The sequence below is a fragment of the Cyprinus carpio genome, chromosome A25, assembly GCF_018340385.1.
Source record: "Cyprinus carpio isolate SPL01 chromosome A25, ASM1834038v1, whole genome shotgun sequence".
In the NCBI taxonomy this organism is placed as follows: domain Eukaryota; kingdom Metazoa; phylum Chordata; class Actinopteri; order Cypriniformes; family Cyprinidae; genus Cyprinus; species Cyprinus carpio.
The window spans coordinates 11,876,142-11,904,120 of record NC_056596.1 but is presented as its reverse complement, the minus strand read 5'-3'; the positions used below and the strand labels follow the sequence as shown (position 1 = coordinate 11,904,120).

General features: G+C 36.3%; 1 protein-coding gene and 1 pseudogene across 1 annotated transcript; both read left to right on the top strand.

Annotated features, from left to right (window-relative positions):
- The first annotated feature begins 436 nt into the window (after nt 1-436).
- Nucleotides 437-19,091, top strand: LOC122135690 (annotated as a pseudogene).
- Nucleotides 19,092-21,540: 2,449 nt separating this feature from the next.
- On the top strand, nt 21,541-27,799 carry LOC109063195 (prosaposin receptor GPR37-like). The gene is made up of 2 exons (XM_042715540.1): nt 21,541-22,854; nt 25,592-27,799. Exons 1-2 carry the CDS (start codon nt 21,982-21,984, stop codon nt 26,414-26,416), a joined length of 1,698 nt encoding a protein of 565 aa, XP_042571474.1. The 5' UTR covers nt 21,541-21,981; the 3' UTR covers nt 26,417-27,799.
- Nucleotides 27,800-27,979: the final 180 nt, after the last annotated feature.

Sequence of the window (27,979 nt, the reverse complement as noted above, 5' to 3'; positions counted from 1 at the left end):
TGATCATAACTACTGACCACCAGATGTCAAAACAACTTGGCATTTATTTGTATTATTAAGATGAAGAAGAATATATTTTAAAAAATATATAATAATAATAATAATAATAATAATAATAATAATGTTTTTACAGTTGCAATATAATGATCATTTAGTCAATATTGTGTCAAAGACCATAAAAAAACACCATCGTTCAAAAAAAATAAAAAATAAAAATAATAAGTTATATAATAAAGTATAATAAACAATTGTCATCAGTCATGAAGCAACATTAAAAGTTCTCAACATAAACATAAAAGTATACATTTTGTCTTGCTTTACTGAAAAACATAAAATTTTTTAAAGAACAGTAGGAGCAGAAAAGCAGTAATACTAACAGTTTTATTGTAATTCAGAGTATAAAGTTCAGAGGATGTCTGATGTCTTTTATGGAAGCATGCAGAAACCAGTGAAAGAGTGGCATCAAACCTTGACACATCTGTGTGAGAGGTCAGAGGTCGTTGTGAGGCTTGTTATAGATGGAGATGAGAAGGGACCTTGGCATCCAGGTCAGATAAATCATTAACTTTTTGTACAGGCATGTCCTTTTAATAACAACCTGTAACAATAAGAACAATAAGTGATGCGTATATGTTGCCAAGCAAAAGAAAAAATGTGTCATAAGAACTTAGATGCATTGATAGCGAGACGAAAGCAACATACAGTGCCAAAGTCAACCTCTCAGAAACAATTAAGCCTATGTGGCACCAAGCCACAAAAATAGATGCTTCATATGGTTGATTAATTGAGAATGAAGAATTGCATGTACATGCGCGTGCCCATGATAAACATTTACCAAAACTCATCTTGAGAAAATGGTGTGGATCACAAATTATACTAATTAATTCTGATACCGGTGTAGCTCGCCTTCAATCAATGGAAACAAACCTGAAATGAAAAACATCTCAAGCAGCTCCACTGAAACATGAACGTGTACAACAGCCCATCCTGACGAAATGGAGTTTCATTCAGTGGAGCTGAACATCTGGGACAGATGCTCCATCGAGGGTCTTGATCTTTTATAAACCTTCTGGCCTTTGCAGCCCTTGAGCACTATGGAGTCACGAGTCTCGGCCCCTCGTAAACCACATCTGCTGGATGCACATCACTTTAATCTCGAATTCTTGATGAATCAAATCATAAAACATGACTAGAGGTGTAAAAATGCATTGCTCCAAAAATATAGTTTAATGCATTGATCACAGAATTTAATAATCTAATATTATATGAATCAACTTGAATTAAAGTGGTATTGCAAGAAACAAATTGCAGTCAAACTTAAAAAAAAAAAATAATAATAAAAATGTTTCATACCTGTTATACATATGCAGTAAATGCTATTATTTATCTACAAATAATTTGATATTTTAATACAGGGCATGACAAATGGCAAAAAAGTTTCTTATGCAAAAGGAAAAAGAAAAAAAAAGTGCTTTTTCTGTCCAAATGTTCTTGAGACAAAGAGATCTACTTTAGTCTAATGATGCTCAGTATTCAAATAATAATGCATTAAAATCATTATGAATATATAATAATGTTTAATTCAAGATGCAAAATGCAGTCAGAAAGTTTTTTATAAAAATAATGTCTCCATGCTGTTTTCACAAAATTGTAATTTATATGCAGCAGTTTAATGATTTATATCGAAATGTCAGTATTTATAAATATTTTGACTAAAGCATTTTAATACATGGCCAATGCCACGCAAAGACTTACATGAAAAACAGTGAATAAGAGTTTTGATTCGTTGCTTTTAAAAATCTCTAAATCTCAATCTCAGGATCACTAAATCTTGTGATGCTCAATAACCAAATAAAAAGTGCATTAAATCATTGTGATAAGCAAAATCATCATGAATTTATAAAATAATTTAATGCAAGAAGCAAAATGCAGTCATTCTTGTTAAAAGTAACAAGGCATGTTTCCATGCTGTTTTTCACTAAAATTGTTACTCATATGTACAAAAATACCCACTTATATATAAATGTCAGTACTTATTTACAAATACTTTGGCTAAAACATTTTAATATGTGACAAATGCCACACAAAGACTCTTCCGCAAAACATCTCTGTCCTAATGCTCTCAAGGATAAAATTATTACTAAGTCTAATGATTAGTAATAATTATAATAATTCGTCTAATGATGCTTAAGAGCCAAATAAATATTGCATTAAAATTATTATTTTAAGCAAAATCACTATGAATATACATGTGTCACATTTCAGTTAACTACATTTTAAATTACTGTCACAATTTAGTACTGTCACTGTTTTATTCATGATTTATTCAGGTTTTTTCCCCTCACTTTTTTTTTTTTTTTTTTGAAAAATATAAACAAAAATTTTGGTGGTGTGACTAAGTGGGCTACAACAACTAATCAACAAAATCCCACCATAATCGATTATGAAAATAATCAACAATGAATCTGGGGCCTGAATCATGAAGCCGGATTAGCCGGCTAGCCAGGTAAGTTTCAGTTTAGTTTGCACCAATCCTGGGTTTTAGGTACCGTGAAAGTGGCTTGGCTTTTAGCAGCGTTCATTGCCATAGTAACTTATACTCCACAGCTAACCTGCTCCAGGGCAGAAACTGGACAAATCAGATGTGAGCAAAGTGACACATGTCTGACGCAGAAAAGTCACTCCCCCAGTTTCTCTTCCTCCAAATTAAAGGCCACTATACAGTAAAAAAAAATAAAAATAATAATAAAAATTACAAAAAAATTGTCTGGCTTTAATGATAATTACTTTGATTGACACTTGTGACTGCACTGAGAGAGCAAGATAATTGATTTTACTTGTCCTCATTCATGAACAAGTTCTTTCTTCAGTTTAAATGTGTTCAAATTCCTCATATTCTTTAATCTCAACCTTTAGCAAATGAGTTTTAATTCTCACTATCCGATTGTTTGTTAAATCAAAGAAATAATCAAAAGATAAATCCGTTATCAAAATAATTAATAGTTGCCCCCCTTATGGTTAAAATTCTGCACTTTAACATGGTCTTTTTCAAGCATGATGTGGCAAATCACACCTCATCCATTTTAATAGGAGATTTGTCAAAATAATTGGGAACTGTGACAAATGATGCATGACAAGATATTTTGTCAGTTTTCTTTTTTTGCCAAGTAGCATTGACCACACTAAAATGTTGTTGTTCTAAAATCTTAAAATCTTGAAAGGCTGCACCTGGTTAATATACGTACAATGTAAGGCTACGGGTTCATATCCCCCCCAAAAAAGCATATTCAAGAACTACTACAATTGTTAATTTCTATAAGCATCCTCTAAATGAATAACCAGTTTAAAAGGTAATTTACAGTAAGAAATATGAAATATTCTCTTAAATACTGTTGAGAAAGTCAATATATGTTTGTTTCTAGAAGTAGGTTAGTTTTTAATAGTATCAAAAAGAAGTGTAAAGAATCCAACTCCATAAAATCCCTGTCTTATCTATGCAGCAGATATTTCTGCCTGAATTCCCTGACTTTGAAAGCAGGTCATCTGATGTAACCTCATTTATGTGAAGATTGTTTGAGAGGGTGCAAAACACTGCAGTTGCAGAGCCAGTATTTTCCACCTTTCTCCTCCAGCAACACAATGGTCACAGCTCAGATCAGCTCCCCACTGACAGAGAATGGCTTTGAGAGAGAAAATCGGCCTTGAGAGACGTGCCTTCAGTCAAAACTCTGCCATTTACTCCCCAAGGATCCTACTTTGTGTCACCTGCAAAATTCTGAATCTTTCTGTTCTCAAAGATAGAGGTCGAACATGGTGATCTGCAATTGTTTTAGTCGTCATGTACAACAGCAGTCGTTTCATTGTACAACAGCAACAAAAAGTTATTTTTGAAGTGCAGCATATAAACAATTTTATGACAAACAAACTCTACTTTTCTTTGTTGTTGCCAGGAGCTTTTTGGAAGACTGATTATAAAACTGCCATTTGGCATGGGTAACAGCGATTCTTAAAACAATGCCACAAGATAAAGCTTTGAATTGATGAGCTACTATGTTACTTGGCAGCCTTTATATAATGATAGAGCTAAACATTATCTGTCTAATCTTTGAATATCTGTGAGCAAGGATTAAACTCTTAGATACGTTCTGTAAGTCAGCTTCATTTATCCAGAAGTCTAAAGTGCTGAAGTCTAAAAATTATCACAAGTTTGAAGTTGTTCGCAAAGATTAAGGAATGAGATGCCATTTGATTGGTTATTCCTTTCAACTCAAGGTCATTGTTGGTGGTGTTTGCCAAGGTAAGAATGGCTGTTACTATTATTCATACTTAGGGTAGGCATAACACATCATGAAATGCATTACAACAATAACTTTTTTTTTTAGGATGTTGTCTTATTGGCAGACTTCACCATCAAAAAGTCTCCATCTTTTCTCCGAGACAAACTACATCCTTGTCAGCTGGAGATGGAAGGTGATCATATGTCTGCATTTTAAAATCCTCACCATTTTCTTCTTGAACTTTACCGATAACCGTATTTCTTACTCTTATATCTTTTTTTACCCAATTGCTTCCATTTGGGTGTGTTTGATAGGCCACCCTCTCTCAGGGTCCCTCCAGTTCAGAGGTGCTCTATGCATTTCCTTAAATGACAGATCTCTTCCACTATGTCCTAATACCATATATGCAGTTTATCCCTCAGAGATCAAGGATATTCTTTATCTAAATTGGTCTGCTGGATTTTGTCTACCTGTCTCTGTCTGGTTGTGTGATTGGTTGTTCCTTCACTTGAGTACAGCGTCCTTTTTAATTTGCAAACTTCTTTTAAATTTGCTTGAGCCAGATCAAGTGCCTTCAACACTACCTGATTACAGACACATTCAGTCTAGACTAAATGAAGAAAGTCAGGAAAAAAACTAGCTCAGTGTTCATTTTCATGCATGTATTGGATTTGTTGACATTAAAAGAAAGTTCTCGCTTCAACACAATTTAAGCTCTATACCATGCATTTGTTACGTAATGTCTACAGAAAATAATGTTGTAATAAGGTATTGTTTGCCACAATTGCTGTCATTAAAGCTTAACTTGTATTAAATCCAGAACATTTCTTTAATGGCAATATTCTTCTATTTCTTTGAAGGCTAAATACACTTATGTTCCCCTAAACATGTTCAAGCCCAAGACATTGGTGAATGTCTGTGGCCTGGTGACCTTCTTCAAACAGCCTTTCCCCTCTAAAGGTTCAGGTCAGTGAATTTCCTTCATCTCAGCGAGGCTGTTATAGGCTCTTCCATTGTTATTTGAGCCCTCTGGAGAGTGAGGCCAGAGGACAGATGACTTTCTAAACGACTTCAGGGCCACTTTCGAAATAGATGTCAAAACAAAGAAAAAAACTCTAATGGATATCAGAACAGCTGAACTTTTCTCTCAGTGTATGTCATGACAGAGACTTCTTTGAGGTACGTTTCTACATTATTCTTTGCACTTTAGTGATCGAATAACATTTCAGAGGCAACCAAAACAAAACTGCGACCTTGGCTTGTACTGCTGACCATGAACAGTGAGGTTTGCTCTCTGCAGTGTTGCCATAAGATTATTTATACCATAAAGTCTTAGAATGCATCTGACAGAAACCAATTATTGCCAAACCGCTCTCTCACGGTGCATAACCATACTAACTTCATGCAAAATACATTTTAGTTCATTGATCACGGCTTGGATCATGACATGTACAGTGTGACAAAGTGCCAAAAATCAATCTCTGGCACATTAATTTGGCTTACTGAAGTATCAGTGTTTTGATAAGTGGATAAAATGTAAACAACCATTCAGTGTGAGTCAAGTCACCTTTATTTATATAGCACTTTTAACAATACAGATTGTGTCAAACCAACTGAACAACATTAATTTGGAAAACAGTGTGTCAATAATGCAAAATGACAATTAAAGGCAGTTCATCATTGAATTCAGTGATGTCATCATTCAGCTCAGTTCAGTTGAATAGTATCTGTGCAATCAAGACGACGACATCGCTGGAAATTAAGTGTCCCCAACTAAGCAAGCCAGAGGCAACAGCGGCAAAGGAAACAAAACTCCATCGGTGACCAGAATGGAGAAAAAACCTTGGAGAAACCAGGCTCAGTCGGGTAACCAGTTTCTGCTCTGGCCAGACAGTTCCACGCTGCAGCAAATCACATTGTGTGCAGAAGGACTCAACTGGTTCCTGTGGTCTTGTCCTGGTGGTCGTCTGAGACAAGGTCTTTACAGGAGACTGTATCTGGGGCTCAGTTGTCCTGGTCTCCGCGTGTCTTTTCATCGGGCAGTTTGACAGGTGCTAGCTTCGGAATAAGAAAGAAACAGACTAATATTAGCCAGTGGGTAATGCAACCCTCTTGACTGGATCTCCAGTGGACTGGCCAGAGCCTGGTTTTCTCCCAAGGTTTTTTCTCCTCTGTCCTCCGTACAGCTGGGGTTCCTTTGCCGCTGTCCTGCTGGCTTGCTTAGTTGGGGACAGCCTAGGTTGACTTGAATGCAAATGATTGAAAAGATACTATTTAAACTGAACTGAGCTGGATGATTACAAGACTCAAATTCAATGCCATTCCATATTGACACCTGTTTTCCCCTAATTAATGTTGTTCAGGCTTTGCTTTTTTTTTTTTTTTTTTGACACAATCTGTTTTTGTTTAAAGCGCTATATCAATAAAGGTTGACATGACTTGACTTGACTTGACTTGGAACCAAATGTCCAAAAGGTGCTGAATGATCCTGGATCAAATCAGTCTGCAACTACTATATAGAAATATATGACTTGTAATTTTTTTTTTTCTTGAAATGCGAAACATTTCTTAGGCAAAAGTGGAAAAAAATGTATTTAAATTATGTTTGTACAGGCAAAATTGTCACTAAAATAAAGAAAGTTGCAAATTGTGGTAAACTTTTGTTTCAGTGTCTGCAGTAAGTGATTATAAAAGTCCATTAGTGTAGCTAAGCAGTAAAGCACTTGTTTATATTTGGTCACTTGGCATAGTCACAAGCATATCACTCATGCTAGATTACTGCTCTACACTAAAGATCACTGATCAGTCGGACGTTAAAGTGGGCTGCAACATCTTCTCTAAAAAACTTGAGGATCATCCAGTAATCTTCAGAGTTGGGGACATTATCCGACTTCACAGGTTCAAGGTAAGGAGATTTGATCTGTTTATTCCTTCTTCGGGAATATTTAAAGTTGGCCCAAACCACATATTTGCTTTAAGCAGTGATGTCCAATTCTGTTTCTGGAGGACCACCTATCTGAATAGTTTAGCCATAATTAAACACCTGGCCACTAGAAACATCCATACAGCTCTATTGGAGCAGACTGGAGCCAAACTCTGCAGGAGTGTGGCCCTCTAGGAGCAAGAATGGACATATCTGACTTAAAAGTAATCAAGCAGTACCAGCTGACACATTCCCAGAAAGCACACATACATCATCAAGATGTTCATGAAAGAGACTCTGGAAAACCTGACATTCTATTTTAAGGATCTTATTCATGTAAAACATATAAAAGAGCAGATTCACACACCCAAAAGGTACATTCAAATTGACGCTGATTCGCAGTGACAAAACAAAGTCCATGAGAGTTGGAGGAATTGGAGCAAGTTTAATTTATCTTTATGCAAATTAGCAAAGGCATGATGTGGTTAATACCAATGGGAATTAAGATAGTGGAACCAGCAGTTTCAGGAGCTTTGCCAGTGGGCTGCCAACCAATCTACCACACACACTCACCTCACACTCTACATCCCCTTCAGGAGCTTTGCCAGTGGGCTGCCAACCAGTCTTGGATATCCAGTGACCTCACAGTCTCTCTGTCCTCGGTACAGCCTGGGAAGTACTTTGATTTGACCTGCAAGTTTCTGGCCAGGACCATTAAGGATAGTCGTTGTATCCTGTTGAAGGTGCTTTCTGCTTTTTTAACTTGAATCTGAATCTGCAAAATCAATGAACATCAAATCAAATTTGTACAACTAACGGTTACCCAGTGTGATCAGGTGTGGGACGGGACCAAGTGTCAACATCCCCTATTGAATGTTGCAGTTGCATCTGACACATTAGAAGAAGAATCCACTGTCGCTTAAGACAGGATGAACCTCACAGCCAAAGTTCTGGTCTACAAAAATCACTTGGAGGCAGCTCGAGACTTAAAGGTGAGTTTTGCCATTGACCTTGCAGTGATTCTATATCAGGGGTGTCCAGTCCTTCTTGTGGAGGGTCATAATCCTGCAAGAGTTTGGCTTCCACCTTAACTAAGGAACTTCCACCTTGGCTTTACACCTGAACCAGCTAATCAGTTTATTCAGGAGTACTAGGCACTTCCCAAGCAAGTGTGTTGGTGCAAACCTTTGCAGAAAGGTCTTCCCAGATCAGGACTGTACACCCTTGTTATGTAGATATGCAAGCTTATGTTGCCCATTTGTTGGAAAACATGTTGTTTAAAAGAAAAAAACTTGGGTGCACTTCCTGCAAGAAAGCCTGTCCTACAGAAGCAGTAATCTCATTTGATCAGCCTACAACCACAACCACCACATGAGTGTCCTCAGTGACGCTGTTCCTATTAATGCCTGTTAGAACAGTCCAGCACAGGAGCCCACACACCCACTCCAGCACCTTTAATGACGAATTAGGTGTCAGGTAGGACTCTTGTGGGCACATCTTCTCATGGCTTATTTGAGAGGCGTTCACTCCTCTTCAGTCTATTGATTGCGTTTGCTGATTTCACTTGAATCCTGCCCTGCCTGTTTCCATTGCAAAAACCCATCAAAATGTCCTCTCCAACTGATTGTCTTATAACGACTTTTGAAACATATAATCTCCAGAACTACTGCCAACATTTCTGTCTTCTGCCGTCACCCTTTCTATTAATGTTTAATAGGAGCAGGGTTTTTATGCTACTTTTTGAAGCTGCAGGTTCTTTCTTTTTTTTTTTTTTTTTTTGTTAATGTGTAGTTGTTCCCATGACAGTTGAGTGACCAAAAAAAAAACTTATTTGACACCTTCAATACACGATTAAAAGCACAATGAATAATTTTTATTATTGTACAACTACAGTACTTATTCGGTTCATTATTTCAATAGTTTGAAGCGGACGCTGATGTATGAGTGTTAGTTTTTGTTTTAACCAGACAGCCGTTTTTGTTTGGCTCTCAGCATAATGGTTCTTTTGAACATGTACTGTTAAGAACAAAGGTGGGTGGAGTGAACTGAGTGTTCAAAAGAGGAAACAGCGTGTTGCTGACTATTCAAGTTCTTGATGCTAGAGCTTCTATTCAGCCATGTCCCCTACTGAATTCCTTTATTGTGTTGAATTACTTTCTCTACTCTGAAGTTTTAGAAAATTGTTATCTTTAGTTAAAGATCTTGAGGTCTTCATATCGTTCCTCTGTATGTGCTGCCTCCCCATACTGTGTCAGCACAAAACAACAGGCTTATCCATCACCTGCTGGCCATGATGTTGTTAAAGCATCTCTTCATCCACAAACTATCAGTTAGATTGAAAGAAAGAAAGATATCCCAATACATCAGCTGCACTTACCTACAGATGAAGAGACTGGTCTTTGCCGACATTTGGAGGATTTGCTGTGAGATACATTCACGCCTGTGCCATCCCTTATTTATAATTTTTGCATGGATGAATGTTATTTCATAGTGCCATTATCTAAAAGAATATTAAGCTTTTGACACCGTTTCATATCACTGCTTTTATGATGTATTTCTAGAGTTCATTTTACCTTTTATTTGCTTTACATTAGAAGATAATTAATGTGTGTGTGTGTGTGTGTGTGTGTGTGTGTGTGTGTGTGTGTGTGTGTGTGTGTGTGTTTGAGCGAGTGCGTGTGTGTGTGTTTGAGCGTGTGTGTGTGTGTGTGTGTGTGTGTGTGTGTGTGTGTATTTTAATATATTTTTCTGCTTGCTCATATTATCCTCATTCATTAAAGGTAGCTTAGTTTTAAGGTTTTATTGGTTATGAACTTTGGATCTTTGGTTTTTAATACCAGAATGAAATTATGACCTTGTTTCAGTTGGTATCCTCAACTCTTAGGGTCCTCCTTCGAATCCACACTTTTGTTGGCATAATGCTGCATTGATTGATGGGTAGTAGTCTGCAGTCCAAGCTTGTATCAATGTAGACTTTGCAAAAGGCCAAAGAGGAACACTCTATGATCTCATGGACTTCAAGGAAATGTGATGGCAAGTCCACATCATTGAGTTGTTTTGTCTAGTGCCTCTATGGCCACAAGAATGATGTTTTCATGGATTGACACCATTTTACATGATGGTCAAGAGCAAAGGGTGCTTTGCTCAAGAGTACAATGACAAGAGGTTTCAGCCCTTGTGGGGTTTAAAGGTCATTTCACACCTCACGAACTGATGTGGATCAACTATGATGGTCTCCAGATTGCATTATATCACACCTAGACATTCCAAGATTCCAAGATGTTCAGTCGGTGAAAATAAGCACAGATCAACAGTAACAGATGCAAACAGTGGCAACACACTGGTCTGACAAAACCCAACCAAAGTGTCTGTTGCCGTTTGTCTGTGTCTGCCGGTGCAGCGTAAATTGGCCAGTGTGAATGTACAATATTTGCCAGACTAGACCTTTACCCAGCAGAGCACCCCTACTCTAGCAGAGCCAGACTTTTGGACATTTGGCCTCCACTTTGCAGTTTATTCTTGCTAAGAACCACTGGTTTAGACATGTCTGAATAAGATGCAAAGCATCTAACAGGTTGTTTAAAATCGGAAATTGATAGACAATGCATGAGTATGGTATTCAATAATCAGCGTATCAGTAAAATGCACTGATAACAAAAATGTTGAAGAAAATTACTGTTTTTATATATGGTAACGTAATGTCCAGTGATCAGAAATGCAATTTATCCACTAAAGATTGCATTGAGTCAGAATATTTGCCCACCATTATCAATATCCTGGGCCGTATCGTCTCTAATATTGTGTGAAATTGCTTGAGCTCAGTGTTGAGGAGGGAGAAAAGGCGAATAAAGCCACCATTAGGATTAAGTGGTCTGAGAGAGATAGCTTTATGAGAGAGGAGAGAGAAGGCCAAATCAATACGGCTGTCACGATGGACGAGGGCCTTCATTGTGGGGGTCTGCGCGCACACACTTTCTTGACTTCAACTTACATCATATATCACTCAACCTATAGGTCTAGTGTGGCACACATTGAAGGAGACATAATCTATTACAAATCAGCAGGGAAGTTCCATTTTAATGAAAATAAATTTGTGCTATTTTGACTTTTTGTTCATCTTTCTATGTTGCATCAGGTTTAAATGCATATTTTAGTCAGTGCTATTGTTGCTGTTGTGGGTTTTTAGGGGGCTAGAATCTCTTGAGGAATGTCTAGGAACAACTCTTTCACCTCCTGGTTTTCCCTGTCTGTCTTGTGAAATTGTCTCTGTTGCATGCTTTTTGTGCCATTTGCATCATCTGAGTCCCAGGCCAGTTGCCAAATGCACTTGTGATCTCACTTACTGTATAAACTGGGGAATGGATGCCTCATGCAATAATAATAGAGATTTTAATAATAGAGAGAGAGTAGTGCCAGATGCCTGCATGTGTACAATATGGAGGACAAGAATCACTTTTACTTCAGGATTTTTGAACTCCCTTATCTTAAGTATTAAAATTCAGGGCATAAGTTTTCCTAAACCATTTGAACTACAGCAAGTATGATACCTCTAATTGTGAGGCTTGTTGAGGAGAGGTGAGCTATTACATTTCTTAGAGAGATAAAATAGTTGAATAAATGAAACTGAAGGTGGGACCTGAGCCATGGGACCAGAATTTCATAATCTGTCATGTACATTTGGTTTTAAAATGCATTTTGGTCGATTCTATAACAGGTGATAATATGGATGTCAAACGCAGCTCCTCTGACCACTTGTGATTCGGATTTCAAGCAATGGGTGTCCGATCTGCTTAAAACATCCTTGAGCACCTGCAGTACGGCTTGAGCTGATGCAGTATACTGTGACACCCTGCCTCTATACACGTGACTATCAATTATTCATAGTGAGAGAGAAATCAAGCACCTGGGTTAACTTAACACCCAGACAGCCCCTGCCTGTAATCGCTTCAGACGGCCAGCATATGACACTTATCCACTGAGGATGTGTTTGTAAGAGGATGTGACTGAAATGTGACTGGCTTTTTTATTTGTTTTGATGACTTCACAGGACATTTGTTCTGCAATAGGCTGAGACTAAGTGTATACAGTATGCAAATTCAATGAATCTGTGGGTTGCCTGCACTCTTAAAAATATTATTGTTTTATTTGCATGTATGGTTCCATCAAGAATCTTTAGCATTTATGAAATCTTTCAATTGAACAAAATGTTCTTTATAGTGAAAAAAATGTGCTTTAGATTATTAAAGTGTTCTTTACAGTAAGGCAAAATAGCTCTTTTTTGCTCTTTTAAGAACTGTTCACAGAAAGTGAAAAAAATATATATAGTAATTTAATAACACAGTTTAATTTAATTTTAAGCAAATCTAAAAATTAATATCCATTTTTCATACTGTAATTTATAATGTTGTGACGCATATTCATTTGTAGCAATTAAGATAAATGATTTTATTTTAAGTGGTTTATTTTTTATTTATTTATTTATACAAAATAGCTTAATGTAATATAGAACATCAGTTGACATAAAAATAATTATTAGTATTGCCAGAATTTTAAAATTTGTGTATCCCTAATTTAAACAATTCTGTCAGCATGCAATTTAAAGCATTCATCTAGGGAAAAAATAAATAAATAAATAAATAATCTTAGACTAGTTGACCATCATGATGACCCATCCCTATTTTGAATTAAGGTTATTGTCATGCTCATTTAGAAAAAAAAAAAGAAAGAAAAGAAAAGAAAAAAGTCAACATTTATTGCACACGCACACACACCAAAAATGGTATTCTTAGCACCCTTATTAAATATGACTTGTTCAAGCATGTGATGGGGCACTTCAGGAATTGTGGGCTGTCATACGATGGAGAGTCTGTCTTAAGCACAGTATTTGCTGACAAAACACAGCATGTCTTTGAAAAGAGAAGCAAGCACAGAGAGAATAGCTGCAGAGTTACAGACTCTTTCAGAAATCTGCACAGCTAGTCTGTTTTTTAGAGGCATGGGAGCCCATATTCCTCAGCCTGGACTAGAGAAATAAAAAACACAATTCTTTTACAGTACAGTAATAGAGTGCAATAATAGATAGTAATGCTCTTAAAGGAAAATTCCAGGTGAAAGGTAACATGAAATAAAAATTTACCGTATTAACCTTTGTAGTACACATATTATTATGAACAAAATGTCTTTTGTAATAACTAAAATAATGTGCTCTGTACTAAACCAACCTTCTTTTTTTAGCTGATGTCATATGGTAAAATGGATTGAGAACATATAGTAGTTCTCTGCTGATTACCATAGAAATAATTTGGAATATAATGATAGTAATAACAATAGTAAAAACAACAATAATTTTTTATTAATACTTTTATTAATTAATACAATTAATTTTAATAATTTTATTTGACTGACAAAATTATTATAATTTTTTTTATTAAGTGTATTCTTTATATGTTTACAGCCATTGTAAATGCATATTTATCAAAATTATTTTGCGGAAATTATAAATTATTTTGTGTAGTATTTTACAGCATGTCACAGATTTCTTTTAGGGTGTAAAATTTTCTTGTAAAATTTTGGGTGTTGCACTGGTTATTTTGTAATTTATTGTGTGTTACATTGTAGCCTTTATAGATTGTCAAACGTGTATGTTCATCTGGTCATGTAACACTTCATTATTTTGCTTAACAAAGCGTTTTCACCAATCTGGTCAATGCCATGTGTTTTACAATGTGCTACCTTATATAATATCTATTATATTTCTACAGTACATAAACTTTAGGTTGTAACCTCAAGAGTTTGAAATTATTATTCAATGCCTTCACAAAACACCTTCTCAAATGTACTCTTTGCCTGTATTTGTTCATGTTCAGCAGTACATTAAATATTATAAAACATAATTATAATACCAACCCAAAAAACACACCTACTAAATAAAATATTATGTAACATAATTAGACTACTTTTGGATCTCTCGCTCTCCCTCTCTCTTTCTCTGCGTGTGTGAGAAACAGTGCTCTCAGCAAAGCAGCGGCGATTCATGTGCCTTCACACTAAAGTTTACAGTACATCAAATACCAGAAAAATAGCACAGCTCACTCAGTCAGAGTTCGGCAAATCAAAATATATCTGTGCTAAACTTAGTAAAAGGCAAGTAAAATCTAATTTATTAGCCAGTGGCTAACGATATACATCATTTAGTCGCCTAGAGTGAAGATTTAGTCACATATGGGTGTGATTTACTCGCTTTGTAGAGGGTTGTAGTGAAAGGTAGATTTTCTTGTTTAGGAAGCATGCTTCCCCAGGCCCATTCGTTTCTCCATTTTGATCAGGGTCCAGACAAGGTTTGTGTTATCCAGCCGCACACATTAACAAAGCTTTGGGTAATGGAATTTTCCATATAAGATAAGAGAGTTGAGGAACGTTACAGTTTTCCTGCTGCCCTCACCAGCACCATCAGAGGAGTTTCACACCAGCTACAGCACACCTGTGCCGAGCAGCCCGGCTCCTTCTCCTGCTGTGTGTAACCAACCGTGCAGTGAACGCGAGTAGGAGAATACCAAGTATATGTAGATTCGTCTTCACTGATAGTTTCATGTTCTGAGCCATTTTTCAAGGAAAATGTCGCAAGCCTGATGTGATGTACATGTAGGAATAGTTCATCCAAAAATGACAATTTTGTCACCATTTACTCATTGTGTCACATCATTCTGAAACTGTATGACTTTTTTCTGTGAAGATATAAATTCGCCTACACTCTTAGAAATAGAGGTTTTTATTGTCACCTGTGGTTCACTGAAGAACCTTTAATATACATGGAATCTTTCCATTCCACAAAAGGTTCTTTATAGTGGAAAAAGGGTTTTTATTGCATATTCTAACCAATCACCATTGACATCAATGATGGTGATCAGTGAATAACTACTTAAATTTGGTCTGTTTGTAGTCATATTACTTGAGTGTCCTTGCAAGAATATAATTGGTAACACTTTAGTTTAGGGGCCAACTCTCACTCTTAACTAGTTACTTGTTAGCATGCATATTACTAGCATATTGGCAATTTATTAGTTCTTATGAAGCACATATTAATGCTTTATTCTGCATGTCCATATTTAAGATTCCTTAATCCTACCCCATACCTAAACTAACTAACTATTAATAAGCAGCAAATTTAGAGTTTAATGAGGCAAAACTTGTAGTTAATAGTGAGAATTTGTCCACAAACTGAAGTGTGAACAAATAATTTATGAATTCCTTTTATTATACTTATTTTTTTTTTGTCTTGTCATTTTTTTATTTGTCATTATAATGATAAATGTCAAAAGATTTTTTTATTACCTTTTTTCTTACACTGAACTTTTTTTTATTATATAGGGATTGTAAAGAGGTCGACTGAGAGTGGATTTTGATGAACTTTATTACAAAATTAACAATAATTAACAGTGATAATGAATAAGTTTTCTAATTATTAAATAAAAATACAGATAGTAAACTCCAAATAAAATTAATAGTTATAGTTACATGCAAAATGAATTAAAGAATCTGAACTTGTATGAATGTATCACTTAGGATTTAAAAAAAAAATAAAAAATTCAAGGCCATTTTATCACTCCAAGCTCTCTTTTTAGCTCCAGTCTCATACACCGGTTTTCAGTTGTCAGCTTATTCTCAAGCAAGATGGTAATGTGTAGCATCAAATTTGCACTCATAGAAAACAAGCTTGTTTTCTTAATGTGGTTACCCACCTTGTTCTGTTCATGGAATAAGTCTGTTTCAATCAAATATTGATGCTGAATAATTGATGCCACCATTCAGTTTGTTTGGTTGCACCTTCATAATGCATTTTTAGGCTGCGCAGAAGCACTGTCTAGTGGCTGCATCGCATCCAACCAGTTCTTGTGAATGCCAGCACTTAGGCTTACTTTAAATCTCTGTACAAACAGGGCCTGGGGTGGTGAATTCAGGGAAAACAAAGACATAGCTTTTTCCCGATACCTCAAAGATGACGTCAAAAGCATACAGCTATAGGAGCACACTCGGAACTAGACTGTAAATGCAGAGCAGAAATCTGACACTATCTGTTTAGAGGTGTTTTGACATCCTTTCCTCTTCTTGGCTCTTTAAAGACCATAATATGAAGACATTCATTAAGTGATTCCAGCTCTAGCTGTTTTCATGTTGCTCCTAGTGATCTCAAGGGACCAACATTTATTTTCTTACCATCTTACTGTAATGTTGAGACCCTGTTGCTCAACACTGATGCCATAGCTCCCCCTACTGTACTGATCATTGAACATTCATGTACATTTTTTAATGTAGCAGACAATAGAATAACTCTAGAGTAGAGATGAAAGAAATAGTGAATCTTAAAGCTTCTGCAGGTACATAATGCTGTATTAAAGCAATTTCCCAAAACAGTTGAGGGGAAAGTTGAGATATTTCAGTTTGGAGAGGGTTGCAAAACCATTTCTGAGGTTCTTGATCTCTGTTGAACCACAGTGTTAACACAAAATGGAGAAAACTAAAAGTAGTTTTCTCCTGTGTTTAATGACTCAACAAGGAGGAGACTGCAAAAATGGACTTAATGGAATAGTAGAAAACCAGAAACCACATCAATACTGAATGATCTCCATGAACTTTGGGATCATATTCCATGGACAGATGAGTTAAAAACTTTTTAGAGGAGACAAGTTGTCTTATATCTGGATTCTGGAGATTTGTAACTGTGAAACTGTATGTATAATGAAGCATATTTGTTCTGCTTTGGGCCTTGATGGCTTGTTGTTGTTAAAGGAGGCATGAGTTTTGCTTTATACCAGACTATTCTGAAGGATATTGTCCGAATATCTGTGCTCAAGCTTAAGTGTAATTGATTGATGCCAGACATCAATCCAAAACATGGACACGTTTCTATGTCTGAATGGCTAAGAAGAAACAAAATTAAGTTTTAGAGTTGTACAGTTAAAGTCCTGACTTGAATCCTGTTGTGCCAGGATCTGAAAAGAGCTACCAAAAACAGTTCTGCAAGGCAACTTGAACTTCAATTTCTAGGTTCATCAGTCTTTGCGATTGAAAAAGCTAATGTTGTAATGAAAACATCTTACTGTTTGTGTTTGTGTTCAGCCAGGCATGTTCCTGCGGTTCTACAATCTCCATGCGCTCCTTCAGAGAGCCCCGGACCAGGTGCCAGATAAGCCAGAACACCTCTGTTTCCACCTCCATGGAGGGACGTCATATGGACGAGGTTAATGCAGCCTTCCTGCGGAGAGCCCTGATCCCTGGTCTATAGACCACTGAAAAAGCCTCTATTTTGCTATTTCTTTCCATTACTAAATATATTATCGGCATAACAAAATCGATTAGTGACAGAAAAGAGTGTGGAATCTTAAAATGTTTCATTTAAATCAGAAAAAAATGTCTCTTATGCTCACCAAGATGGCATTAATTTGATAAAAATACAGTAAAAACAGTTATACTGTGAAATATCATTACAATTTAAAATAACTATTTTCTATTGTAACTTATTTTAAAATGTAATTTATTGCTGGGTTGCAAAGCTGAATCATCACCCCAGTCTTCAATTCCATTTGATCCATCAGAAATCATTCTGATTTGAATATGGTAATTTGCTGCTCAAAAAGATTTATTATTATTATCAATGTTGAAAACAGTTGTGCTGCTTAATATTTTTGTAGAAACTTTGATAGATGATTTTTTTCAGGATACTTTGATGAATAGAAAATTCAAAAGAACAGCATTAATTTGAAATATTTACTGTCACTTTTGACAATTTGAATGTGTTCTTTTTGAATTTAGGTATTAATATCTTAAAAAAAACACACAAACATATAAGAGTTTTTTTTTTTTGTGTGTGTGTGTGTGTGTGTGTGTGTGTGTGTGTGTGTGTGTGTGTGTGGGTGTGGGTGTGTGTGTGTAAAATAGAATATATACAGTCTTCACATATAGGAATTTTCTGAAGTCATGAGCATTTTGATGGCAAAACAAATGAGACACCCTGTAAGTCAAATACATTTCCATTAAAAAAATTACTTCTGTGGCCTCTTTGCTGTCTACCTGACATTCATGTGATCTTGTCTCTCTCCTCTTCTTTCTCTCTCTCTCTCTATACTGATCCATATGCAGTGTGCTAGAGAAACATGTGGATCTGGATGAGTATGATGAAGTGAACAATGGCACATTACTGGAGATTTAGAACACACCAACAGAGGCTGTAGGTTGGTGGTGCCTCTTTTGGTTTCCAATTTCTATCCAATTTTATGTCATGCTCAGCTCGCCGTCATCTGTGCTTATGTTTCCTTCTAGTCTTGCCAAATGATGAAGAAACAGGTGTAGATATATATTACAAGGTTTAAGATCTCCTCAAAGTTTTTACTGCAACAGATGAATAAAAAGGTAAATAAGCTTTAATGATGAAATAATGTTATTATCAATTCAGATACAGATGCAGACACGGGACCTTCTTATACAGGTAAAAACAAGTCACGTCTTATTCTACAGTAAAGGTAAAAAGTAAATCCACAATATTTGATTCATATTTGGAGAAACAATGAGAAACATGCACGTGCAAACCACTAAGCTACGGCTCTGACAAACTCTAACGTAAATACTGTTATCGTAACATGTCTATAATGATTGTTCGTGTACAACACACAGCGGCTCACACTCGCCCGGGTGAAGCGCACCACACCGCCGCTGTCGTGTCACGTCTGAGGCGGGCTGAAGAAATACAAGCCTCAGCAGTTATACCAGTGCCTGAAAATCTTCTGCTCCAACTGTAAAACAATGTGAGTCTGACACTTTCTTGAGGAGCAGACATTTGCCTCAGATTTATTATACTAGATTTGCTATATGTTCTGTTTTCCACCTAGTGGCTATTAAGGGGAATACAACTTAAAGATTTAAGTAAGATGCATCTGATTTAACTTTGTATATCACAATCCTAATAAATAAATAATAAATATATATATATTTTATTTTGTTACATTTACACTACTGATCAAAAGTATGTTTTTTATTATTATTATTTTATTCAACAAGTATGCATGAAATATATAAAAAATGACAATTAAAATGTTTATAATGTTACAAAAGAGTTCTACTTTACATAAACAGTGTTCTTTTAAACTTTCTATTCAAAGAATATTTAGAAAAAAAAATAGCTTGGTTTCCACAAAAATGTTAAACAGCACAACTGTTTTCATCATTAATAATAATAAGAAATGTATCTTGAGGAGCAAATCATCATATTAGAATAATTTCTGAAGGATCATGTGACACTGAAGATTGGAGTTGAAAATTCAGCTTTGTATCACAGGAATAAATTATATTTTAAAATAAATTAGATAATGGTTATTTTAAATTGTAAAAAAAAAATATTTGACAATATTACTGTTTTTATTGTATTTTGAATCAAAATAAATTCAGCTTTGGCATCACAGGGAAAAAAATAGAATAGAGCTATTTTAAATTGAAATAGTATTTGACAGTACTGTCTTCACATGTTTTTGAATAAATAAATGCCATCTTTGTGAGTTTAAAGACGATTAAAGATAATGTCATTATTCCAAGCTTTTGGTCATCAGTGCAAGTAATTACAGTGCAATTAAAAATTCCTCCCTCGATGAGCATAAGAGACTTCTTTCCAAATATTATAAATCTTACCAACCCCAACCTTTTGTAGTCTACTTTTTCTACTTTTTTTTTTTGTATGTGACAGGAAAGATGTTCCTAAAGTCTTCCAGGATTCTGTGAAAGACTAAACTCTGACTGAAAAGAAGAAGCATTTTTATATACTGTATATATATTTGAATTTTCATTTACAAATAATGCACAGTATCTACAGGAACAATGCTGGATGAGATTTGCATGTTATCACGAGATTACAAAAACCTGGTTTCCCTGAGATCAGTGAACGGCAGGAAGACTGTTCTGGATCTCACAGCTCCCTTCCTGTTCTCTGGAGACAAAATATATTATGGGTAAGAGGACAGGCCTACCTGATACATTGCAAAATCCCCTGTTGTTCAAAGTGTACCTCTATTATCATGAAAACAGCTTATGACAAACCCCAGGGAAGGATACGATTATGTCTGTATGCAGTTAAACGGATATTTGTGTGTGTCTCAGGTGTAAGCAGTGCTCTCTGAACACATTTCAAAACCTAGTGTTTACTGGGAGTGGAGATCTGGGATGAACAGGCAGTTGCAGAAGGTACTTTTTAAAAAAAAAAACAATTACATCATTCATTTTGACTATTTATGGCTATATTTTACCTGAGATGTATAATTTTTATTAATTAATTTATTTTGGATTTAAAACATTTCTCTAATCTAATTTCAATACTGTCAAAACTAATGAAACTAATGAAAATGATTTGAATTTTGCTGTACAGCACCACAAAGTGTTATCTCAATATCACTGAAATACTATTGCAATTTTTTTTAACATTTTGAATGAGTTTTTATTTTTAGATTAGTTTTTAGAAGTTATTTTTGCACATCAGGTTAAGCTAAACTAAAATGAGAAATGTTGCCTTGGTACAGTAACTAGCTGAATTAAAAAGGTTTTTATCTTTGATTTAACTTAACATTTATTTTATTTCAAGTAACAAAAAATGTTTTGTTAATTGTTTTTTATTTTAATTTTAGCCTTAGTTTTAGTTAAATATGATAACCCTGCACTGAGTAAAAGTATATTTTATTGTAATTAAATATATATAGACTAAGAACAATTTTGTAGGTGCCACTTTAAATATCCAATGTTTCTGTGTGCTAACATTCTTAATCACTTATTCATACAGAAGAATTACATTAATTACTAATATTATAACATTTTAAAATACATTTCATTTTATTTTTATTTAGAATTTTAATTATTTTTTATCTAATAAAAAAGTGGGAAAAGTGGTCACAAACAAGGACTTCAAAATCAGTGGCTAAGGTCAAAATAACGTCATGTCAGTTTTCAAAAAAGCTGACCCAGGCATATCACTAACACAGAAATTAGAGAAGAATAGAGCAAAGAGATCATAGATGGCCACCTGCGATGAACAAGAAAAAGGGAGTTGCCAGAAATGTTTTGTGTTGAGAAATGTAAATATGTTATGGTCAAACACAATCCATAACAGCTTTATATTTATAATACATCTGTTCATTCTTTTCTGCGGTATTCCCACTGATTTCCAGTTAAAATAATAACTAGTTCTATAGAGTATAAAGTACAAAACTCTTTTCTGCCTACTTGTTCTGCTTAGACCTGTATGTGTCATCATTTAACAAGTCATCTGAAGTGAAGTAACTGGTGAGCATCGACAGCCGGTGCTCGTTGCTAGAAACACATTGCAGTTCTGTCTCAGTCCACTATGTGGCGCATTCACTGTGTTGTATTCTGTGAAAGCGGCGCCTCCCTGACAGAGCTTCATATCACAGAGCTGCATCAGGAGCCCATCAACACTCAAGGATTCTTACTTTATCGAGATGCTGGAAGCTCTTGGCCCTGACATGTAAAATTTTCCTGTTAGACGAAACGCTAGTAAATATTTATGACTAGTTTTTAATTGTTTGGCTAGTCACCTGTTTTACCAAGTATTTCCAATTTTTTTTCCATCACAATTCTGCTGTTATAATATTACTCCTGGGATAAAAAAAAAAAATGGAAACTGGATATGTTCATCTAGCCAAAAGACCAGCGAACGAGACGAAGCTTGATGTTTGTTCTACAGCTTTGCCTTAACAATACTGGAATCATCAGAATTTGGATATTTTCGCAATGGAAATGCACATTTTAACTGTATTTAGTTTGCTCAGTTGTTGTGAACTCTCAGTAGTTCTCGCGCTTAGCAATAATTCGACAGATTTAACGTCAGAAATCGCTTCATCCTATCAAGTGCTTGAAATCAGCACAGACGGGCATGAACGACGTGTAACTTTAAATAAAATCAGTCATGAAACGGGTAAGAAACCTACAAATGTGCTTTCATCGACCAGGACTACGATAAACTTGGTGAATGGGAGCGATGACACAACGGTAAGAGCGTCTTCCAGGCAGAAGTACGAAAGAACTGACCAAATGGACAAATATGGGAAAACAAAATCATTTCTGAGGGAAATGCACGACGAAATTCGCGTAAAACGTCGTTATCGTCGACAGAAAAGAGTGACGGAGTCTGACAGGAATCAAACCATAAATGAATTGGAGCGCGTCGAGTCGATGCCGAAGCCTGTGGCGCAGATCCAGCCTACAGACTCTCCCTCTGAGCTCACGTCTATCCCTGAATGGGGCACCTCACCTGTGGAGGACTATGAGGAAGACTTCACCCCGTTCATTCCCTTTAATACACGGTCAAAAACTCCAGGGGTGAAGAACCCGTTTTACCCTGTGACAGGTGAATCGTACGGTGCATATGCTGTACTGTGCATCTCCATCCTCATTTTCACTGTGGGGATTCTTGGGAATATAGCAATCATGTGCATAGTGTGCCACAATTACTACATGAGAAGCATTTCAAACTCCTTGCTGGCCAACCTCGCGCTGTGGGATTTTGTCATCCTGTTTTTCTGCTTGCCACTTGTTATATTCCATGAACTCACTAAGGATTGGCTCCTTGGGGAATTCTCCTGTAAAATCGTTCCATACATTGAGGTAAAACTTTGGTCGGTCACTTTTGACGGATGACTGAAATGCGGTCTGTGTTACTGATGTGTGATAGCCTTGGTATTAGACCTACAATTTGAAAATGAGTATGCTAATTACAGTTGATACTAAAACTGTAAAATAGTAATATAGGAAATCAGTTTGGATAAACAAGTTAATAAGAAACATTTGGTCACATACTGTACATCACATATTAGAATGTTGCATGCCATTCCATCTCTTATGGTTTAATGCAACCTATATCCAGCTCTATGCTCTATTGAGTTAGACTTAGTCTAGCTGGTTCTCAAACATAATCCCACTTTCACTCATGAAGCTGTTTACCCTTTCTGGTGAATTCACCACATCTGCTATTCACACCATTATTCGTCATTTTATCTGTTAGCTTGTATTGCGTGTGAGCATTAAAAGTGTTAACTTGATGTCGTTTAAATCTGAAATGAAAGAACATTTATGCTAGAGACACTTTTAATATTTGTTTGCTAGTAATAAAGCACAGTACTCCAGGGAGACGTTAAAGTTTCCTTCAAATGTCTGTTCTGGTAAACCATAATCTGTTATTAGTCAAGTAAGTTGCAATATACAGTGCATATTGACTTTAACAAACTTGAGCTTAGCAAGATTTTTTTTGTCAAACTGTTTCTCAGCCAGGACAGTTGTTGACTTGAAAGAGAAACTGACTTAAAAAGATATTCACACCAATACAGCTATAGCACCTTTTGTGGCAGTGTTGAGATTGCAAAAGCTAAAATGTTCAGTGTGTGTCCAGTTTCCCACAATGTAAGATAACAACAATTTTTGACTTGCAAGTTTTGCGTCAACTACTTAACTTTGTGATTCAGCCTCTTGACAGACTTCATATGTCAAAGCGCCCTAAATGCATTTTGTACAAGTTCAAACTGCTAAACATATGGCTTTGTTATCATATAAAATGAAGCATGAGCTTGATTTTTCTTGCAACATTCTTAAGCCGGCAAATTTTCAGAGGTGATTTGTTGGCATTTTAACAATGGGAGATGTTCGCACATTTTAAAATGAAAAATGCTGTTAAATTAACAAGAAGGCTATATGTGTGAAAGTGGATGTGTAGGAATTCAGTGCAAATGTTATACGTGTAGGTCAGAACCGACATCTTGGCTGTGTTTTGCCTTCCTCAGTAAGGGGGAGTGTCTCTTCAGCAGACACAAAGAGATAGTGGTATTGCCCCTGGGATAGCATTCAGAATGTATCATGTGTTTCTGAGGAATTGACCTGACTGGTCCCATAATTGTGGCTTTAATCTCCTGACACACTACAGAGCACCAGGACCTACACCCTAGATTCAGAACAACCCGCTAACTTGATCAAAATGCTTCAACCTAACAATGAAGTCGATGGCCTTAAATTGAAAGGCTGTGGTTTTGATGCACATCTAGTGGGATTGAATTTCCTTGTTGTTCCACTGGCTCAGGGGTTCATGACAAGTTATTCTCAACCGACAGCCTTTGTGGCTTAACGTTGATTACTAATTCATTAGTAACTTGTCGCTTGTTCCTTATTATTCTTTTAACTTTTTTTTTTTTTAGAGGATTCAAATGCAGAAATTCTAATAATTTTATAAAAGCACTTAAATTAATTCTTCTGTTAAAATATTTTTTTTTAAAAACGTATATGTAGTATTTGAGTTTGTTCTTGACATTTTAGGTGTTATGTTGTCATTTACATTTATGCATTTAGCAGGCACTTTTATCCAAAGCAGCTTACATTGCATCCAAGGTACTGTACACATTTGTTGCCTTCCCTGGGAATTAAACCCATTACCTTGGTGTTGCTAGTGCCATGCTCTAGTGAACTTTTTTTCACATTAAAATCATGTTAATGGACATAATATTTACTGTATGTCTTGTGACTATACTATTGTGTGTTTAAAAGTTTACGAATTGGTCAGATTCACTCCAATTGTAAGTGCGTCACTGTAAAGGCCAGATTAATTTTTTTTTTTTCACGCATACATGTGACAAATTTTGTCATCAAAATAGTAAACTGTATGCGCACCATAAACTAAAGAGATGAAACAACAACAACAATAAAATAGCAGAGACTGCAATAATAACTGTTGCCTGTATTGACAAGCCCTTGTGTAAGGGGGCTATGAGATAGCAGCAGCTTTAGTTTAAAAGATAACAAAGACTTTTTTTTTTCTTTTTTTTGGTCATAACTTCTGGAGAAAAATAGAGCAGACACTGGGAAAAGATGAAGCTCTCTATAGCACGTGTCGACTGCCTGCATTCACGTACACCTCAAATAGAGTATACTTTGAAAGGCTGCTCGTTCAGATGTACAAAAACGAAGTATACTTTGGGTTTAACCCAGATTTTGTCACAAGTTTGTCATCATTTACTCACACTTAAGTTGTTCCAAACTATTACTGTATGAGTAATAATGTTGGTATCCAAACAGTAGCCATTGATTTCCATAGTATATATATTTTTTCAATTCAGTGGCTACCGTCAATTGCTTGGTTACCAACATTCTTCAAAACATATTATTTTTTGCTCATCAGAAGAAAGAAACTCATACAGGAACAACTTGAGGGTGAGAGAATGATGACAGAACTTTAATTTTTTGGGTAAACTATCCAATAGAACCTGGAATGTTCCTTGATCCACTTTTTGTCCAGGTTTTTCAGTGGATGGATTTTCTAAAAGTTTATTTATAATGACCACACATCTCCTTTACCTTGCAGGTGGCATCTTTAGGAGTAACTACCTTCACTCTTTGTGCTTTGTGCATTGACCGTTTCCGTGCCGCAAGCAATGTCCAGCTGTACTACGAGATGATTGAAAACTGCATCTCCACTGCAGCCAAGCTAACCGTGATCTGGCTTGGTGCTCTGCTCCTCGCCCTGCCTGAGCTCCTCATCCGGCAACTGGTGAGAGAGGAGCGCGAGCCTCCAGAGGTGATACCTTGCGAACATTGTGTAATCCGAATCTCCACGGCTCTCCCGGACACGCTTTACGTGCTCGGACTCACCTACAACAGCGCTCGCCTGTGGTGGTACTTCGGCTGCTACTTTTGCCTGCCCACCCTCTTCACCATCATCAGCTCGGTGGTGACCGCACGCAAAATCCGCAAGGCTGAGCGAACCAGCGTCCGAGGCAACCGCAAGCAGATCCAACTGGAAAGCCAAATGAACTGCATCGTGGTTGCTTTGGCTATCCTGTATGGCTTTTGCATCATTCCAGAGAACATCAGCAACATCGTGTCAGTCTACATGGCTACAGGCGTGCCACAGCGCACGCTGGATATCTTACATCTGGTGAGTCAGATGATGCTGTTCTTCAAGTCCGCGATTACACCTGTCCTGCTTCTGGTGCTCTGTCGGCCCTTCAGCAAAGCCTTCCTGGACTGCTGCTGCTGCTGTTTTGAGGAGTGCGGCCCACCAAAGTCTTCCGAGCCCAACAGTGATGACAACGATCAGGACAGCACCACCGAGCTGGAGCTTTCACCTTACAGCACTGTAGTTCGCAGGGATCCATCTACCTTCCCAATAGCGGCAACGCACTGCTAAAGTTGTACCTTACCTAAGGGCTAAACATTAAGAAGGGCTTAGATTTACAGAATAAACCAGTTAAAATATATTGTTTTCACAGGCTGTGCAATTTTGTGCCGTTTCTGTTTTTATTCGACTTTGTTTTGGGAGAGATTCCCACAAACTGGATATTTTATCTTGTGAAAATAGGGACAAAGAGCCACACATTTATGACAGGCAACATGGTCTTAAAGATGCAACAGCCTATTGATGTTTACAAAAGAAGACATGCGTACCATGAGTAGTTTCTTGGAAGTTTATAGGAAGCCTAGAAGAATTATAAATTAACTCACATGCATTTGTTAAAATTTGCACTATTTTCTTACACCTATATCTTTTTTTTTTTTTTTTTTTCATTTTAATTTGGTGTATTTGTGTTTTTGTTCAAAGTGTCTTTGAACAAAAAAGGCGCTTATGGATGGTAATAGAAAATGGTTGTTCGTAGTATGTTTTGGTGTTGTGGAAATTGGCGATTCTTGTGAATCGGTTCAATGTTAAGCCTAGATCCTGTGCTTTGTAAGTATTAAATTCATTCTGTATTTTCTAGCAGATGAATTTGTGACACTCTTCAGCCACTGGAAAGCACTGAAGAAGCTGTTTAGCCAAGACATGTCACTTTAATAAAAAAACAAAACAAAACAAAAACAACAACAACAAATTGGAAGGTCTTAAGAAGATTTTTTTATTTTTACAGATGTTTGAGATTAACTTGATTTTTATGAAGTGAACCTGCCCTGGAGATCGTGTTTAGAATTTTGAGAATTTTTCTTTCTATTCAGTTTGCGTTGGTAAATTGAAGACTTGGAGATCCTAACAAATCAGTTTTTCCTTCAGTGGTAAGTTCACAGGCCTGTGGGTCATCAATGCAATACAGTACTTTCCTAGCACACAGAGGCTATTGTTTAATGCTGTGGCCAGTTCAACATTGGGCATTCATACACAAGCGGATTCCATGACCTCACGGACAGAAGTGCGGACTGGATTGTGAATGTGGAGAAAGATGTAGGAAGCCTGTTTGGCTTAACAGGACAGCTGGAGTTTCGTTATTGTGGTCCGGTTGCTTATTGGCCATTTAGTGTCAAAGGAAAGTTGTACTTTTGCATTGCTTGAGGAATAATCCCATCTCTTTTACTATACATTTAAGCTTGTCACCAAAACCTGGTGAGCCACTTTGCTGTATGCTTCCTACACAGCTTCCTTGGAAGGCAGCATCATAACAGAAATGAAATCTCAAGTGACTGATTTTGGGAAGAATGCATTCTGATGGACAATGTGACACTGAAGACTGGAGTAACTTTCTTCTGTGGAGCACTAAAGATATTTTAAAAAATGACCAATGTTTTGGACCCCATTGACTGTATGGACAAAAACATTTGAAATTTTTTAAAACTTCTTTGACTCGTGACTTTGAGTACCTGATTAAATTAATGCAAAAGTGATATAATCATAATTTACAGCATTGACTCCATCTTCTCTGTATATTCTCTATCTTTGACTCATGACTTTGAGTACCTGATTAAATTATGTTTAGATCATGAAGAA

Coding starts and splice junctions, on each gene's coding strand:
- LOC109063195 (XM_042715540.1), top strand. CDS start 21,982: ATGGAAATGCACATTTTAACTGTATTTAGTTTGCTCAGTTGTTGTGAA. Junction 22,855..25,591: donor AAATCGTTCCATACATTGAG/GTAAAACTTTGG, acceptor TTTACCTTGCAG/GTGGCATCTTTAGGAGTAAC.